We start from the raw sequence: 14666 nt of genomic DNA on the forward strand, positions 1-14666 counted from the left end.
TAGAGTAATGTGAAAGTGAGGTTGCGATACAAAGCTTGGCGGCTGGAGAATTGATAGCGCACGTGATCAGGCGTATCTCGCGTTCTAGGTTTATGGCTCGGCATACCTCAAGTTATCGCGTTCTTCAATCAGATATCAATATCCTTCATGCAATAACAAACAGGCACCATACGCAATGTCGCTGTGGCTTTTGATCGCCACACACCACAGCGATGGAGCCATTTCAGGTGCGCCTCAACTGCATCGATCATTATCAGGCGACTGCGTCGGAATTAGATCCTCCACTGCCTTTTCGCGATAGCGGGCCTGAGAAAGATTTCAAGCCCAAAGTGCCCGTGATTCGAGTATTTGGTGCCACCGAAACTGGCCAGCGCGTCTGCGTTCATGTCCACGGCGCATTTCCATATCTCTACATTGAATACAATGGGTCACTCACACCAGAAGACGGTTCGTACTGTATAGCCAAATCTGATTTGATAGCTTACTCACAAAGGTTACAGTGAACTCCGCAATCCGAAGTCTTCATCTCTCGATCGACCATGCCCTGGCCATCAGCTTCCGTCGGAATGCATACGACAGGAGGACCGCTTTTGTGGCGCATATCACCCTGGTGAAGGGTGTTCCATTTTATGGGTACCACGTGGGATGGCGGTTCTTCTTCAAGATCTATCTTTTGAACCCCTGGCATATGAATCGCCTCGAGGACCTCCTGCACCAGGGTGCCGTGTTGAAACGACCACTCCAACCGTACGAGGCGCACATGCAATATGTCCCGCAATGGATGTGTGATTACAACTTGTACGGATGCGCAATCATGAATTGCAACAATGTCAAGTTCCGAGCACCTCTACCTGAGTATCTCGAACTCAGCAACCTCGACCATCGCTGGCACGACCGCTCAATCCGACCCGAGAGTATTATTCAGGACCCAGCGCTTCAGAAACAAAGCAATTGTCTACTGGAGGCCGATATATGCGTGCAAGACATCTTGAACCGATTTGATACCAAAGAACGACCACTGCATCATGATTTCACAGAGCTTTTGAAACCGGTTGCATTCAACGAGCGACTTGTTCCGAGCATGGCTGGATTATGGCAGGATGAAACTCGCAGACGTCAGAAGAGGATGGGCATAATTGATCCCGGCAGTACTCCGTTTGGACCCGAAGAATTGATTTCAATGTCAGCAGATCCCAGAAATCAATCAAGGGGTGGCTGGATACACGAGGAGGAATTCCGGGAGCTGGCCTCGCAACTTGCTGCCAACGAGAAACGCGAGGATGGCAATAGAGATATTTCATTTGAAACACTTCTGGATATTGATGACCACGAGAAAAATGTCAAGACAACTTTGGACAGTGTCGAAGACTTTTATCCTGACAAGATCGGTGTGTCTGGTTTTGATAAAAGTCTCTACCAGGAACCAGCTGGACAGACTGCACCAGAGATCTCGGTTGATGAGAGCCTCGCTTTATCCTCTCAAGCCGATGGTCAGTATCGTTCAGACGATGGCATTGGAGGCGAGTTTTCTGGCGAAGAAACAGAACACGAGCCCGACTTGAAGGATGGGCCTTTAGGCGATAGCTTCTATGATGGAGTTTTCGATGAATTTCCTCTTGCAGATGTTGTGGTACCCGCAGACTCCGCCAAATCAGATGTCTTGAAAACAGCATTCAATGACACATTCAAGGAAGGGTCTTCGACCGGAGTAGGCGGATCTCACGAGATGCGAACAAGAAACCACAGCCACAGCGGAACCGTCGCATTCAAGAGGCAACGCTTCGAGATCTTCGAGTCCGACAACCCCCCAAATAAAAGGTCTAGGCCTATAATCAATGGCGAAACGTACGGTGGTCGAGAGCGAAAGCACGATGAGGACCAGAAGCAGCAAAGTGTCACATTTGAGAACAATCTTGATGCGCCTACTGGAACTCCATCGGAACCCAAGTCATCTTCCTCGCAAAGAACAATTCGCCCAAAATCGCACAGTCATAACGGCCGGCTGAAATACCCGGTTGTCAAAGACCCAAATGATCCTTTGACCATCATGCGCTTTAGCCAGGACGATGGCCATGGTTCCCACAAGGGCTCCGAGGCCTCCCCACAATTGCCCAGCTCGTTTCCTTCGGAATCTGCTACTGACACTTCAAGCAAAGCCAGTGGAATCGCGAGGTCTTCAGAGCTACGTTCCTCTTCAACTGCGATGGGCCCAATATCACTTGATCCACATCTTGCCGAGGCCATCAGAAACATTCACAACGCATTTAACCTTTCTCTAAGCACGTCTTTGAGTTTTTACAGATTTGCAAGCCCAACTTCGAAAGAAGTTGTCTCGACGATACATAATTATGAACGCCCCTCCGTTGTATACCAGAAAGCGTACTACAGCGAGGAAACTGATGTTCCTGAACGACCTAGAGAATACGGTGGCAGAGAGTTTCGGCTGGAGAGCAACACCATTCACTACCTCCCTGACTTTGAGACTACAGCAGACGCTCCTGCGATGTTCGGCGAACAGCTACCGACAACCCATGACCGGGACCAGCAAGCTAAGACTGATCAGCAACTCAGAGAAGAGTGCACTGCGAGAGTCTGGGAGTTTGCTCCTGTTCCGCCTAGCCGGTCAGAAGTCACCAAGTGGTTCGAGGAAATGGAAGCCCTACAAGCATCTAACCCAAGGGAGCCTGTTAAACACAGGCCTGTTGAAGATAAACCAGAGGCCCTCTCGCAGATCGAAGGCCCAACGCAGAAGAACCCGTATGGCTTCAAATACTCCCAGAAAGGAAAGTCCACCAGCGTCGAGCATCAGACTCAATACATGAGCACGATGAGCATGGAAGTGCATGTGAACACGCGCGGAACCCTCTTAGCCAATCCAGAGGAAGATGAGATTACGTGCATGTTCTGGTGCATTCAGTCTGATGATGATGACCTCGAGGTCAATAGCCATCTTCTCGGCGTTCATGTTGGAATGGTTTACCACGGCGAGGGAGAAAGGCCGGAAGGCAAAATATCCAAAGTGCTGACCATTGACGCTGAGCATGAGCCGACCGAACTAGATTTAATAAACCGACTGATTGACATTGTTCGGTACCATGATCCGGACATCCTCACAGGTTACGAAGTTCACAACGCCTCATGGGGTTATGTGATAGAACGGGCTCGTAAAATGTACGACTTTGATATTTGCGAGGAGCTGTCCAGGACGAAATCTCAATCCCACGGAAGATTTGGCAAAGAGGCAAATAAATGGGGATTCGACCATTCATCTTCTATTACTATCACTGGTCGACATATGTTCAACATTTGGCGCGCTATGAAAGGCGAGTTGAATTTGCTGCAGTATACCATGGAGAATGTTGTCTTTCATCTCCTGCATCGCCGTATCCCCCACTATTCTCCTCGAGACCTGACGCAGTGGCACCAGAGCGGGAGGCCTCGCAACCTACTCAAACTAATTGATTACTTTATCTCACGTGTGCAGCTGAACCTGGAAATCCTTGAGGGTAACGAGTTGACACCACGAACGAGTGAGCAAGCGAGATTGCTAGGTATCGACTTTGCTTCGGTGATGTCTCGAGGCTCACAGTTCAAAGTTGAGTCCTTGATGTTCAGGATTGCAAAACCAGAGAACTTTTTACTTGTTTCACCGAGTAAGAAGCAGGTCGGGCAACAGAATGCGTTGGAATGCTTGCCACTTGTTATGGAACCACAAAGTGATTTTTACACTAGCCCACTTCTAGTGCTTGACTTCCAGTCACTCTACCCGAGTGTCATGATCGCCTACAATTACTGCTATTCGACGTTCCTCGGCAGAGCAGCACTTTGGCGTGGAAGGGACAAGATGGGCATCCTGGACTACCAGCGACAGCCCAGGCTTCTAGAGTTGCTCAAAGACAAGATCAATATTGCACCGAATGGTATGATGTATGCGAAACAGGAAGCACGTCAATCATTATTGGCCAAGATGCTCTCAGAGATCCTCGAGACTCGACTGATGGTCAAGAATGGCATGAAGGCCGACAAAGATGATAAAGTATTGCAACGACTTTTGAACAACAGACAGTTGGCACTCAAGCTCATTGCCAATGTGACGTATGGTTATACATCTGCTTCGTTCTCTGGACGAATGCCCTGTTCAGAAATTGCAGACAGCATTGTTCAAACTGGGCGAGAAACACTGGAGAAAGCCATCGCCTTTATTCACTCGGTCGAACGCTGGGGCGCCGAGGTGGTTTACGGCGACACAGACAGTCTATTCGTCTACCTGAAAGGCCGCACCCGAGACCAAGCCTTCGACATTGGCGAAGAAATCGCGCAAGCAGTCACAGATATGAACCCACGACCAGTAAAACTCAAATTCGAAAAGGTCTACCACCCATGTTTACTGCTAGCCAAAAAGCGCTACGTCGGCTTCAAGTATGAATACCGCACACAAACAAAGCCCGAATTCGACGCAAAAGGCATCGAAACTGTCCGACGCGACGGCACACCTGCGGAGCAAAAGATCGAAGAAAAGGCTCTGAAAATCCTCTTCCGCACAGCAGATCTCAGCCAAGTCAAATCCTATTTCCAGCGCCAGTGCGCCAAGATAATGCAAGGCCGCGTCTCCATTCAAGACTTCTGCTTCGCGAAAGAAGTCCGTCTTGGCACATACAGTGACCGCGGTCAACTCCCTGCCGGCGCAATGCTCAGCACAAAACGCATGTTGGAAGACCCGCGCTCGGAGCCACAGACCCACGAACGAGTGCCCTATGTTGTTGTCACCGGTGCACCGGGATCAAGACTCATTGACCGCTGCGTTGCGCCTCAGACTCTCCTACACGACGCACAGCTGGAGCTAGATACGGAGTATTACATCACTAAGAACCTCATTCCGCCATTAGAACGAATCTTCAATCTCGTCGGCGCTAATGTCCGTCAGTGGTACGATGAGATGCCGAAAGTACAGCGAATCCGGCGTGTCGATGCGTCGGCCCTTTCAAGACCAAACCCGAACCCGAACGCTGGTTTCTTTGGTGCATCAACTCGGAAGACGCTTGAATCTTACATGCGGTCGTCCTCATGTGTTATCTGCAAAGCTCGACTGTCTGATACTACCGTTCCAGTCTGCGGGGATTGTCTCAAACAGCCGCACCTTTCGCTTTTGGATGTTGTTTCACGGTTACAGAGGGCCGAGAAACGGGTGGTTGATTTGGAGGCTGTTTGTCGCTCTTGTATGGGTGTCACTCCTGCCGATGAGGTTAGCTGTGATAGCATGGATTGTCCGGTCTTTTATTCGCGGACGAGAGATGCTGCTAATTTGAGGCATTCTCAGGCTGTTTTGGAGCCTGTTGTTGAGTTGTTGGAGCAGAAGGGGGATGAAGGGTTGGATTGGTAGGATTTATTTTCTTTTCTTATGGTTGAAATTTGGGGATTTATGGATTTGGATTTGGTCTAAAGGAGTTGGATATACCCTTGTACAGCAGACATGGCTGCCGGCGTATGGTTTGAAACGAATTAGTCAGGCTGTCTATGAAACGAATTGAGGAGAAGGGGGTTTTTTTTTCTGTTCTGTCTAGGTGTCTTTCTCGGCCTCCAGCTTGAATCTTTCGCGCAATTAGTCTCCTGCCCTCAACCGTTTAGCCAAGCATATCAAGCAGCTCATCAAGCGGATTACGCTTGAAATTACTCCTCACCCCAGCATCTTCCACCATATCAATCTCGACGGGTTCCTTCAAGCAAACACCCTCGTCACGTTCTTCATCGCCCGCGGAAAACTCGTCACGTCGCTGAACCAGTTCATACCAAGAGCCCATTGAGCGCAATGATCCCGTGCCTCCATGAACGCGATTCTCGTTGTCACAATCAAACCGGCAGTTCCTAAGGCTGCCCGTAATGGCCTCATCGAAAGGTGACTCCATTCTGAAATATTCAATGCCGTTTATTTCTTCGTCAAAAAGCTCATCCAGTGGCTCCCAATAGCCCGAAGGACTTGGGGATCGCGCAGATGCAGTAAGCTCAGGAGATTCCACCGTGTCCAGAACCTTCCCGCCACTCAGAGGCTGGGTGGCTATTTGTGCTTCCGTGGCAGTGAATATGACATAGCCTTTAGGCTCGTCAGGAAGGTCATCAGCAGCAACTTCTTCTGGCCCTGCAGGCTCCCTGATCTTGCTCTTTGCAAGATTGCCAAGGACTTCGGGGAAAATCCAGGGGAAACTGATGAGTGGGAGCTTGGTTCTGGGCACATCGAGGTTTGAAAGGTCTTCTCTCAACATCTCCTCTTGCCGATGAGCCGTAAATGCTGCAGTCATTTCTTCATCAGTCACACGGTACATGGCGAGCACCAACGCAGCAATGTTGCCCTCGGTTCTTTCGACTTCGTCGTAGCACTGATGGCGAAACCCTCCACGAAGCGTCCCTGAGATCCGACCCATGTCTTCTTGCATCTTGTAGTCCTTGCCCGGGAAGCAATGATGAAGAGTAAACCCCGAGACAATTTCGAACTCGGTTTCAATCTCGTATTGTGCCATGATCTGTCGCATTGCCATATCATACTCCTCTTTCAGCTCTTTGGCGAAGACCATGTATTCCTCACTCGCTTCGAGCTGTGGGGACGTCAAGATCCGAGCATCAAAAGGCTTCTCAAGATTGGGAAGAAAGGCAGGGACGTTTACTGCGTCATACAGCTGGCCGAGGATCTTCTTGGACCTGTAGGTCCGTGAAAGCGGAACATGTCTCTTTTCCATGAAATGTGGCCACTTAGTGGGCCTCAAGTCTTTCGTCATGACTGCAACAGCCCCTGTCTTGTTAAAGTCGACGGCATCTGAATGGAGTTGAGCCAGGCGCAGGCATTTCATTTCCATAACGCCCTTTGGAAGCCAATCAGCCAATGCCAAGTGGGCATGTGCAATTTTTGGCAGACAGTCATTTTTCATGTAAACGACAAAGAAGGAAGTGATTGCATCAACCGTCACGTCGTGGAATAGATCTGGGACTCTTCTGCTGGCGTAATCTATAGGATTTGTGAACCATTGAGCTGGAATCAAATCCGGATCCCAAATGACAAGGTAGTCATCGCCATCCAGGTCACCTCCAGAGCACATGCTTGCAATATCACGATCGCCAGTTTGGGGAAGGACAACCACATCACGATAGTCTTCCAGCTCAGGACGATTCACTGCTCGGACTACACGGATATCTCCAGGGTGGAGGGAGGGATTGCGAGCCAAGATGCAGACACCTTGGATGATTTCATACTTGGCATCTTTGTCATCCTGCCTTTCACAGCGGCAGATTTGCACAAAGATCTCAGGAAGAGCTGCCAGTTTTTCTTCCAGTGGCGCATCTTCTTTGGGCATTTGGTCTTCGAAATAGCCCTTCAGGACACCGACCTCGTCAAGGCAGCCGAGTAGGTTAGCTCCTTGCTCAACAGTGATCTTTGCCTTCTCCTTGAGATGCTTCAAATGCCAGGCTCGCCATAGCTCAAGAAGGGTACAAACGTATGGCTCGTTGGCTTGTCTGAAACCGTCTGTAATCATCTGGGCGATTGTGAGAGTCATTTGATTTGGGTCGATCCACTTTTGAAGCAGGTCGTTTGCCTTCTGATCGTCTTTCATGGCATCATTAAAGCTGCTCAACATAGAATCGAGCTTGCTCAATAAAGCTCTGTCTGTGATTCCCAGGGCCGAAAGAACGATGATAATCTGGCGGTTCAGAGCTGCAAACGAAAATTGGGACCAGCGAATGATCTCCAATCCATTGGACTCGGCGCTGAACTTGTATTGACTGGGACGGATATGCACTTCCCGCGGGCGTGGGTCAGGTGAAAGGACAAGCATTCCCTTGGAGCCTCCGAGACGAAATTGGAAGGCAGATGGAAGGTGTTGAGTTGGGGTCTTGATGTTGAGTTCGTTTTTGGCCATTTGCGCAAGGAACTTGGATATCTTTCCAACGCCATCGGAGAATAAATAACCATTGCGAACAATATCTTCGCACCGAGCAACATCGACATTGGTGCTGGAAAAGGCACGGGTGGTCGAGAAACACTGCCCTAGTCTTGCCGCATACTTGGCCACATTTCGAATGTGACTGAATTGACCCATCCAGGCTCGGATTGAGGCCGCTGTGATGGGTCCACCCTTGGCAAAGAAATAAGCGCCATGTTCTCGGAACTGAGAATTTCCAAACGCGAGGAACTCATAGTGTCGGTCTCCAATGGTGATGCCATTTGACAATGTCCGCTTGACATTGGAGAAGACCTCATTGTTGTTATCATTCATCGAAGAGTTGATGCGACCTTCTGTCTTCTCATCCGTGAACCGTACACGAAGGAAATGATCAGCCACTTCAGAGTACTTGCGTACGATGCGATTAGAGGCGTCCACAGATGGAGTGTTGTAGTAGATGGTAGTTGGAGTGACTCGTGCGGTGCGCATGAAGGAACAATAATCCGGGATTTTCGTATCGGCTGTACCTTTTGAGGCCTTCAGATCGAATATTTCCATCGGATCAAAGTATTTCTTCTTCTGTGTTGCAACGTGCTCCAGCAGTCTTTGAGCCTCGGCTGTTTTCATGTTGCTCAAGGTTTCAACAAACTCGCGAGTCATTGTGAACTCGGACAGGTATCCATGAGACATGCAGACTTCAAGCTGGTACCGAACATGCATGTGAAGGTGCACGTAGTTGTCATTCTCCATGTCCTGTAACAGAAACAAGGATGCCTTGCTCGATTGAGGACCAACGTGATCGATCCAGTGCCACACTGGTAGCGGCCGGGTCCTTCTCTCGCTTAGGTGGTGCCCTTCTTCTATCGAGATATTGTAGTCTTTCAACATGGCTCGAGTCAGATTCAAGGCTTGGCCGTCTTGTTTCAGTTCAGATGCAAACGTGATCTTGAACACATTCCATCGTCCTGGTTCAAAGGGAAGCGTTAGACGTCATAAAAGCCAACGGTGAAGCGTGTATAGTACTTACCCGTATCAATGATATGCCCTGACTTTTTGAGGTTGTTGCTGGAAGTCTCGATGACGTGTGGGTTGCGACGCACAGATGTCTGGCGATACCAGACATCCTCCTCTCTCCAGTACCTCTGCTCTGTAAAAGACAATGCGATATTTTTCAATCTTCGGTGAAAGGTAGGTGAGGAATCCAGGATTATCAGAAAGGATGTTAGTTCCGTAGTAGTATCGTACTGCTCAAAGATTTGAGATAATTGGAGGAAGGTAATTCTGACTCGATAGTCGTGTAGGGACATTTCGCCGGCCTTTGAGCGAATGCCTATTTTAAAGTAGACATAAAGGCATCTGCGCAGGACATCAACGACAAACCTGGGCCCAGAAGTCTGGTCAAAGTTGTGCATGGTATGAAAAGCCCTAGCATCAACAAGAACGCCAATGCCCACTTTGGTAGTCATGAGTTCCTAGTATCAGTCAGTATTCAGCACACGTTGACTGCTCGTCCTTGTTCTCTCACTGACTTTCTGAGCGGGAAGATGAATCTGCGAGCGGACTGGGCTGGGAACAGTCTCGCCATCTGAAAAATGATTCAAGCTCAGTCCGATTAACACCACAGGGCCGTTGCGGAGGGGCACCTCGTAGCAGCCATCGGACCAGAAATCACGCTCAGGGGGCGGGCTATCTATGGTTAGATTTGATTCAGAAAATTGTGACAGAACACCAACCTAAAACGCATAAATGCTCTGGTAGTTGTGCGGCCATCGGAGGTCTCGTAAAGGTCAATTTTCACGATGGTGCCCTCCTTTTGGAAGGCATCGTAGATATCGTGGGTTGAAGCAGCCCTGGGAACTTGTGAGAGGTCAATTCCAACCGATTCATGCTGCTTCCAGGAAGTATAAACTGGGGATCGAGGCCCTGTAGGATCGACCAGTTCAGGCATTCCGGCTTCTACTGGTCTCGGAGGTTTCTGGGGTTTGAGCGGCTGAGTGGCGAAAGGCATAGTTGGTTGGAGTTGAAGAAGAAGAAAGGAAAGGAAAGGGAAGGCAAGCCAGGACAAGAAGATGTTTGTAGAAGCAAGAAGCTTTGGAAGCTGTAGATGTCGGAGTAAAAGCAAAGTGAGGCGATGAGAGCAAGAAAGAAACGAGAAGGATGGCTCAGAATCGAAGTAGAACAAACAATTAAAAAAGGCCGAGACAAACGTAAAAGAGTTCAATCTCAATGGAGGAGATGGCGTGGGAAATCATTATGTCGTTCGAATGTGGACGGTCATTTTTGATTTGGGGGATCGAACTGGAACATTTGCTGGACAATCATAGTCCTTCACAGACCATTTGTCTCCTATGCATGAACAGGTATCCTAGAACCAGTTTTGTACTATCAAAAACCCGTCCAACGGTTGTAGGTCGGGTTTCTTGCTTGGTCGGGCATGGAATGGGCCGGAGGTTACCACGATTGCCCATGTCTGTCCTGACCACCACAAGAGCAAAACAGGCCATGCCTAGCCTAAGAACATTTATCACCCATAATAAAAGTCCGAGACCGAAGGGATATCTATACACAAATCATGCCTCAAAGACAAGGTGGCAATTTGTGCTGCGTGTACAAGAATATCTCGTAAATAGACGAGATGAGTTAGTATAAAATAGCGAAGAGAGAACATAGATGTTGTGAAAAATTACCGCCATTTTACATAGTTGGTTTGTTGTCGTTCTGACACCCTCATCTACCGGTAGGATAGAAATTAAATTTCCGCAGAACAGGACGAGGTAAGAACAACAAAAGAGGAGTCGTGTGGTACAGAAGACTCGTAAATGAAGACCAATTAATTGGGCGTTTTGACGACGCCCTTGTTGCCCTGATACCCTAAGATGTCCTTTCAGCGCCCTAGATCGTCCTGTAGGACACTCCTTTAGCACAAATCATTCCCAGCAAAAAGAAGCAGAGTCCTCAAAACACTCCATTCTCACACGACATTCTTTTATCTTTTTAATCTCCTATTTGCCTGCTTTTCCGTGGAAAATCAAGAGCACCTCAAGGTTGTAAAAGTCATTACTAGTCATCAAACTATGGCACGGCCTGATCATTCGATCCCGTAAATGCAGTACTTGAAAAGAGGAAATCCTTCGAAAACTCAAGATCCATATCCAAATCAAAATCCTGCAGCCGGTGTCCTTCAACATTCTCCTGAGCCTGACTTTGCTGGAACGAAGCATCAACTTCGCTGTGCTTTGATAGATTGCTCGCTTGGGGTTTGATCGGGCTTTTGTTGTTGGCAGCTGCTAATGGCTGCCGGGCAGATTGAGGCATTCCCTTAGTGGGTGATGGACCCTTTGGCCGAGGAACTGCTGAAGGAGTAGTAAGCGCCTGCGGTGGACGATTTCCTCTTGGCCGTTTGGGTGTGGGTCCGTTGAATGACGCCAAGGATTCAAACGACTCTGCTAGCTGTGCGTCTTCGTCATCACTGATTGGTTGCTGGGGACTTGCAGCTTCGATCGGGTTGATACTTGATCTGGCCCGTTGATGTTTGGGACTGGTGGATTCAGGGGCATTGGATGAGAAGCCCATCACACCCATGAGTCTTCCGATATGTTGCTGGGCTTCGGAGAACTCGCGAGCCTTGGCGGCACGTTCGTCACGGAAAGCTTGAATCTAGGATCATATGTCAGCATATAGAAATCTTAGCAGTTGGTTAGTTGATGACCTTTTTCTCCAAATGTGCGATACGTTTGTCCTTGAGCTGGGTGTTTCTGGAAGCATCCAGGGTGGCAGCATGCATAGCGGCTTGCAACTGCCGGATCTGGTCTTCCTGCTTGGTCATCTGAGGATTGCTGCTTTAGCTTTCTCGCGTCTCTCATTTGATACGGGTAAAGGCATACCTCGGATGTGACCCTAGACACCTTGACACTATGATCCTGCTTGATCTTTTCAATCTCACTACTCATCTGTTCCTCGGATTCTTGCAGCACGTTTATAAGTCTTTCAACTTCTGTGTTCTGTTCATTCGTCTGGGATATATCAGTTAGTACGTATTGCCTTCCATAGAGAATCAATAAACGTACTGTTGATTTTAGAGTCGCCACTTGCATGCGTAGATCATCTTTCGCAGCCAACAGACGCTTGATTTCATCCTCTTTCTGGACAGCGAGAAGCCTGCTCTGTTCCAGACTATCCCTCATACCAGCAATTTCCTCTCTCATAAGTCCAGAGGTATCCAGAGAAGAATCCTTTTCCTTGGAGACTTGGTCAAGGGTCTGACGTATTCGTTCATGCTCAGTTTGCAAGAGACGCATTTCTTCCTGGAGATCTTCAATTTGATCATCTTTCTCGGTCAGAGCAGCCATCATTTCCAACTCCTTTGATCGAGCCTGCTCCTTTTCGAGACAAATTGCCTTCTCAGATTGCCATTGCTGCCCCTGAAGCTCCTCCTTCACAGAAGCAAGAGACTTCGAAAGCTGTTCAACTCGTGCGGATTCACTCTGCATTTGCTCCTCGAGGCGGGTATTCTCGTCATGGAGGCCAGCAAAGAATTCTGAGAATTCACTCAGGCGAGTCTCTTGTTGTTCAATGTGTTCTTTCAGCTGATGATTCTCTTCAGCGATCCGATCTCTTTGTTCCTCGGCAGCTCGGACTGGTCCCTCCACGTCGTAGCAGCGACGCTCTAACTCGAAGCATACATCTTCGATCTTTTGCATCATAGTCGTGTGAGTGTTCCGGGAAGTCTCCATGAATGCTGATGTCATATCTTGGCGCCAATTGCGGGAAGCGCGACGCGATGAGAAGTCGTTTCTGTCGGGCAAGTGGAAGGATCCAGCGCGATCTTTCTGTTCAATTTGTGAAAGAGTACAGCTTACACTCGGCAATGATCTCTCCACATACCCAACAAGAGACTGCATGAGAGTATCACCTCCATTTTGCGCCGAAGAGACAGAGTTGTGAAGCTTGATCAAGGATACGAACAGCTCGTTCTGCAATTTACATTGCTGGGACAGACACACATTCGACTCATTACAGCTATCCTTGCTTGGTCTCTTAGAGAAGCTCTCAAGCATTCCCACAAGGCCCTGCTTGAAGGCAGCCATTGAACTGGAGATGTTGGAAAGCAGTAGTTTTGGATCAACTTCCCGTAGGCCAGCCAGTACTAGGCTTGCAAGGCGTAGCTTGCTGACTGTTTTCTGATCCTGACTGTCATTTTCCTTTAGAGTGGAGCATGCGAAGTTCAAGAGGTATTGGGTCGTCGATTCTCCGGAGGTCTGTTATTGTCAGAATTTGACCAATTTTGAGGACTTCTGTACCTACAGCTAATAATTTAGAGAGCCTTGAGATAAGTTGTGGGGGTACACTCGCCAGAACTGCCTGGCTGTCCTTGTACAAAAGAGCATTTGAGCCAAAATCTCGTACTTGGGATGGCAGTGACTTTGCTGGAACGAGACCAAGCAGAAATATGATAACCTACGACAAATTATTAGCGGTATTTTGCATCCCAAACAGGATGTGGCATACCATTGTCCGTATCTCATCATCAAGCCCATCTCTCCCAGCCTTCTCACACAGTTTGGCAAGTTTGGAAGAATTGCTAGCCATCCAAATCTGTTTCTGATCAAGCTGGATCGCATCAACGATGTAGATAGCCAGCTTAATACTTTCAGCAGCTTGGGATGGTCCCAGGTTGCAGCTAGATGAGCAAGCGAGAATGACGCGCAGTACTACCAAGTCCAGAGTCTTCAGACCACGTTTCGGGCCGAAGAAATGGTTAATATTGAGAAGCCAAGATGGAGCTTCTGATCCGTGTTGATTTTGTGAAGGTGATGATCGTGCTAGCGCGATCTGAGCGAAAGTCCCAAGGCACAAGAGATTGCCCATGTGGTCATCAAAGTTGCGTAAAGTCTTGGTGAATTCCACTTGGAGATTGGACATGACCTCCGAAGGAATGTCATCGAGAATTTTTGGTGAGCCTTGTAAGCCTTTCATGATGGTGTAGAGAGGTGTGATTGTCTCCGCACAAGGGTTGTCAGGCATCATGCCCACCAGCTTCGTGATGAAGGGGGCAATGCGGGCTGGTGGCACTGCATCTGGTGGCAGGGGTGAAGATAGCAGGGCAACGCATGCAGGGATGTACTGAGATTATCAGCCAAGTTGCTTTCAATGATCAACCACAAATGTCTCACCTCATGCTCGTGAGTCTCTAGTGCCTTTTGAAGAAAGGCATCTAAAATCATTTGACGGCGGTTTAGCAGCGCATCGCGAAATGACGAAGCATTTGCTACCGTAGGTTAGCCTCGTATTAAATGGCCATCCCAATAAAACCATACAGAATGCAGTAAGCAGAGGCAAAGCGACGCGTGATCGCGACAAAGCTTCTACTAGAACATCGCCCAGCGCGCTAACCTGGCAAGGTTTGCAGAATGCCCAGGATTCGATCGTCGACAGAGAACACTGCTGCACAACTCCATATAAGTCCTGTGGCCATATGTTATTCTTATGTCCGACAAAAATGCTTGGTCTCAACTTACCTGTAGCGACGGCACGTAAGGCGCGGTCACGAGACGTTCCACCTCGCGCACCACGAGAGCGAGTTGCTCAGCCATTGCGTCAAATTTGCATACAAATTTAGTTCCGTTCTTCCCGGCGCTGAGGGTAGTACACAGCTCTCATCTGACTTTAATGTCCTGATATCGCTATGTTGTAGGTTCGGAGGTTCTTTGCGGGCCTGTTGCCCCATCAACGGAGTTT

The 14666-nt window shown here is 48.7% G+C and overlaps 3 protein-coding genes across 3 annotated transcripts; 1 reads left to right on the plus strand and 2 right to left on the minus strand.

Moving 5' to 3' along the window:
• Positions 1 to 212: 212 nt before the first annotated feature.
• On the plus strand, positions 213 to 5380 carry N7508_005306 (DNA-directed DNA polymerase zeta catalytic subunit REV3; the record flags this gene model as incomplete). The annotated part of the gene is made up of 2 exons (XM_058463372.1): positions 213 to 447; positions 501 to 5380. The coding sequence occupies 2 exons, from the start codon at positions 213 to 215 to the stop codon at positions 5378 to 5380; spliced, it is 5115 nt and encodes a 1704-aa protein (XP_058319850.1).
• A 241-nt stretch (positions 5381 to 5621) lies between these two features.
• On the minus strand, positions 5622 to 9936 carry N7508_005307 (RNA dependent RNA polymerase; the record flags this gene model as incomplete). The annotated part of the gene is made up of 4 exons (XM_058463373.1): positions 5622 to 8893; positions 8956 to 9400; positions 9458 to 9614; positions 9662 to 9936. 4 exons carry the CDS (start codon positions 9934 to 9936, stop codon positions 5622 to 5624), a joined length of 4149 nt encoding a protein of 1382 aa, XP_058319851.1.
• A 1064-nt stretch (positions 9937 to 11000) lies between these two features.
• On the minus strand, positions 11001 to 14521 carry N7508_005308 (uncharacterized protein; the record flags this gene model as incomplete). The annotated part of the gene is made up of 8 exons (XM_058463374.1): positions 11001 to 11585; positions 11638 to 11754; positions 11813 to 13186; positions 13233 to 13385; positions 13437 to 14051; positions 14102 to 14196; positions 14246 to 14393; positions 14447 to 14521. The coding sequence occupies 8 exons, from the start codon at positions 14519 to 14521 to the stop codon at positions 11001 to 11003; spliced, it is 3162 nt and encodes a 1053-aa protein (XP_058319852.1).
• Between the last annotated feature and the right edge of the window lie 145 nt (positions 14522 to 14666).

This window comes from Penicillium antarcticum (genome assembly GCF_028974205.1).
Source record: "Penicillium antarcticum strain IBT 31339 chromosome Unknown utg000005l_segment0_segment0, whole genome shotgun sequence".
Lineage (NCBI taxonomy): Eukaryota > Fungi > Ascomycota > Eurotiomycetes > Eurotiales > Aspergillaceae > Penicillium > Penicillium antarcticum.